At 42.9% G+C, this 3,630-nt stretch overlaps 1 protein-coding gene across 1 annotated transcript; it reads right to left on the bottom strand.

The window, feature by feature from the left end:
* Positions 1 to 2,045: 2,045 nt before the first annotated feature.
* Positions 2,046 to 2,939, bottom strand: LOC142459193 (ferritin light chain-like). The gene has a single exon (XM_075560527.1). It carries the CDS (start codon positions 2,745 to 2,747, stop codon positions 2,220 to 2,222), a length of 528 nt encoding a protein of 175 aa, XP_075416642.1. The 5' UTR covers positions 2,748 to 2,939; the 3' UTR covers positions 2,046 to 2,219.
* Between the last annotated feature and the right edge of the window lie 691 nt (positions 2,940 to 3,630).

The raw sequence follows: 3,630 nt of genomic DNA, 5'->3' as shown, positions 1-3,630 counted from the left end.
ATGTCGACGTGTAATCCAGACTGAAAGCTGTAGTTCTTCATTAATAGTGCTTCAAGTGTTCTTCGTTTTCAGCAAGCAACATTGTGTCATATGTATATTGTAAGTCTTCCTCCAAGCCTGATACTGTCTTCTTCATGCAGTCCGGTTTCTCAGATAATTTGTTCAACACACAGAGTGAATTAATAAAACCCAAACCAAACTTACTGCCATCGATTTGGAGCTGACTCATTGCAAGCTCACAGGATAGGTTGGAACGGTCCCTGTCATTTTTCAAGAGTGTAATGCTTTATGAGACTAGAAAGACCCATCTTTCTCCTGTGGAATGATTGATGGGTAGTTTCAACCTTGTGGTTATCAGCCCAATATGTAACCACTACTTCATGGGTAGGTACCCCTGACACATATCTCCTAAATATTTACCCCAAAGAAATAAATATATATGCTACGCAAAAAACTTTATTAGTGTTACTCATAAAAGTGCCCTCCCAAAGCCCAAATAGACAATTCAAATATCAATCATCTGGTGAATGAATAAGCAAAATCTGGCGTATCTGTCTATTGGATTATTAAAATTAAGATTCACCTGTGTGTAATTGGTAACAGGAAAAAGAGAAAAGACACCAAGCCCATAACACCTAAAAAAAATCTATGAACAATTCAAATGTTCATATGCTGTATAAAAATGAGCTCTTTGAGAAGCTGGAGAGAGGATCTCACTACCAGTGAGAGCCATGAATGGAATGTGTCTTCTGGACACTGGGATCTCTGCATAGTGAACCTCCTGTAACTAGAAGAGAGCTGTGAAATCAGAGCAGGAGCAAGAGAACCAGGAGTCAGAGCATGGAACAGAGCAGTGGACTTACCAGCTCATGGGTCAAGTAAAGCTGAGTGCTTCGCGCCAGGAAGCTTGCTTGTGGAGTAAGGTGCCTCTGGGCAATTAATTGGGAGAGTTGGACTTGCTGACCTAAAGAGGTGGAGCTCAGTGACTTTCGCTTGAGGACACTGGAGTTCCCACTTAATTGGGGAAGCTGGATTTTCTGACCCACAGAGTCTGAGCTGAATGCCTTCAGTTTGAGGCTGACAATGGAGTGGCATTCCCTTTGGGCATGTATTAGCAGTGGTGAAAAAAACAAACAACTTTGTTACATGTCATAATGAACAACGGAACCATTTGTCACTCGAATTGCAATCTGTTAACTTCTTTCACACACCCTAAAATGATTAATGTTGTCTGTGACTTCTGTGTAGCCATTGCAATGATATTAGAAGCTAAATGACAAAGTAGATAGTGGTTTTTTGTTTGTTTGTTTGAGACAATGCAGTGAGCCTGCTCCAAAATGACTGGCATTCTTATAAAAAGAGGAGACAATCATAGAGGCACACAGAAGGAAGATGGTTACATGGTGATCGAGGCAGATATTGGAGCTATCCTGCTACAAACCAAGGAGTTCTTGAGGACTACCAGATGCTGAACAAGATGAAAAAAATTCCAACAACTAATGCTGGTGTTATTTTCATAATCACAAATAAGTAGTGGGAATTTTTAACAAATGGAAAAGAAGAAAGGATCCTACTTAGAGTCTTCAAAGAAACCTGACTAAACCAACAAGCTGAAATTAGGCAAGGTCAGAGGTTCAAAACCACTAGCTGCTCCAAGGGAGAAATATGAGATTGTCTACTTGCATAAATACACACTCAGAAATTTTTATAGGGTCGAGTATGAACCAGAACTGACTCAACAACAGTGGGTTTGGTATTTGTTTAAGATACTAATACATACGTATTCTTCAGTGAAGTAATCTATTACAAATCTTTTGTTGTTGGCAAGTAGGCTCATTGCTAAATGTTATTTATTCTTATCCTTTTCTAGAGTTAGAAAAAGTTCTTATAAAAAACAATACTGATATTTCCAGTTTAGATTTAATATTATAGGGGTACTAAAATTTACTCTGCTTTATTAATCTCTTCTGTAACACTGAAAAAAAATCTTTGTTTCTAGTACCATTAATGGCCTCATATGGTTTATCCTATACTATGTAAAATGATTTCTTTTTTTCTTTTTTTTTTGCTGCAAAAGAAAGCTTTATTGTTTCCATTTGGTCCCCAGCTGGGGGAGGGGCTCCAGGGCGGTGGCACTGCGGACGGGTTCAGGCAGAGGGGCTAAGGCCGGCCGTGGGGAGGCAGAGGGCCCCTGGCAGGTGGCTTGGCGCCGCAGGCTCCTAGTCTTCTTTGAGAGTGAGCCTCTCGAAGAGATCCTCGCCCAGGCCGGCCTGGGGGCTGGCCACCCTGCGGAGGTGGGTCAGGTGGTCGCCCATCTTCTTGAGGAGTTTCACCTCCTTGTCCAGGAAGTGGTTCTCCAGAAAGTCACAGAGATGAGGGTCGGTGTGAGTGGACCCCACGGCATGCAGGTCCAAAAGAGCCTGGTTGAGTTTTTTCTCCAGGGCTAGGGCAGCCTCTATGGCGTCCAGGGTTCGACCCCACTCATCTTGAGACGGCTTCTGCACATCCTGGAAGAGGGCGCGGCCGCCGCGCTGGTTCTGCAGCTTCAAGAGACGCTCGGCCCCCTCGCGCTTCTCCTTCGCCAGCTCCCGGAAGAAGTGCCCCACGCCTTCCAAGGCCACATCGTCGCGGTCGAAAAAGAAGCCCAGAGAGAGGTAGGTGTAAGAGGCCTGCAGGTGCAGGTTGACCAGACGGTTGACGCCGGCCTCCGCGTCGGCGGAATAATTCTGACGGATCTGAGAGCTCATGATGCGTCGGTTTGGAGGTCACCGCACGCCAAATAAAAGTGTCCGCTGATCCCAAGAGGAGGGGCTGGCCGAGAAGCTGGTCCCCAAGTTACTTCCGGAAAGAAACCTGTTGCGTGGCGGAGGGTTGGCGGCAGGGAGTCCCCGGACCTGATCCGTTCAAACACTGTTGAAGCAAGACACAGATCCTCGGGACCTCGGGGCGAGCTTAGCCGTAAAATGATTTCTAAAGTACAATATCAACATTACTCCCACATTAAACCTGCTAAGCGAAGTTACACATATATTTGGAATGCTTTTTGTCCTTAGAATATATCACGTAGGAATAAATGGCTTACTGCACTTGAAATAATTCTCTCTGTGTGGTAATCAATTTTATACAGTTGGTTTATTTGTTTCTGGTTGTGTTCAAATTTATTGCTTGCTTTTTTCTTTTGATTTCATTTTTCGAATATTTATACAAAACATTTATATGGTGCCCTAGCTATTAAGCTATTGTCTTCCAGTTTTCTGCAATCTGCTTTGTGATACGGGCTTGGATTTTGCAAACCATATTTCTGTTTTTCCAGTTGGTTCCCTGCTAAAAACCCAAACTGGTTACCATCTAGTCAAGTCCAACTCATGGCAACTCATGTGAACCTGAGCAAGCCTGCGTCTTCCATAGTGAGAATGCTGAGTTACTGGGTAAATATACATGTAATTTTACTTTGTTTAAATCAAGTGGTCTTCCAAAAATCAGGGCCATTTTTTAATTTCAATTCATAAAAATGTTTGCTTCTCTTCCACTGTAAAGTGTGGGGATTTTTGCTAATTTTATAGGTAAGAAGTCACATCTCAGTGTTACTTTTATTCCCATTTCTTTTACTGTAAAGAAATTAAAGCTCTT

Source organism: Tenrec ecaudatus, chromosome 10, assembly GCF_050624435.1.
Source record: "Tenrec ecaudatus isolate mTenEca1 chromosome 10, mTenEca1.hap1, whole genome shotgun sequence".
NCBI lineage: Eukaryota > Metazoa > Chordata > Mammalia > Afrosoricida > Tenrecidae > Tenrec > Tenrec ecaudatus.
Note: the sequence above shows the minus strand (reverse complement) of the source record. Positions and strands in the feature narration are given on the sequence as shown.

What these genes read in the sequence shown, in the direction of transcription:
- LOC142459193 (XM_075560527.1), bottom strand. Translation starts at nt 2,747, where the DNA reads ATGAGCTCTCAGATCCGTCAGAATTATTCCGCCGACGCGGAGGCCGGC.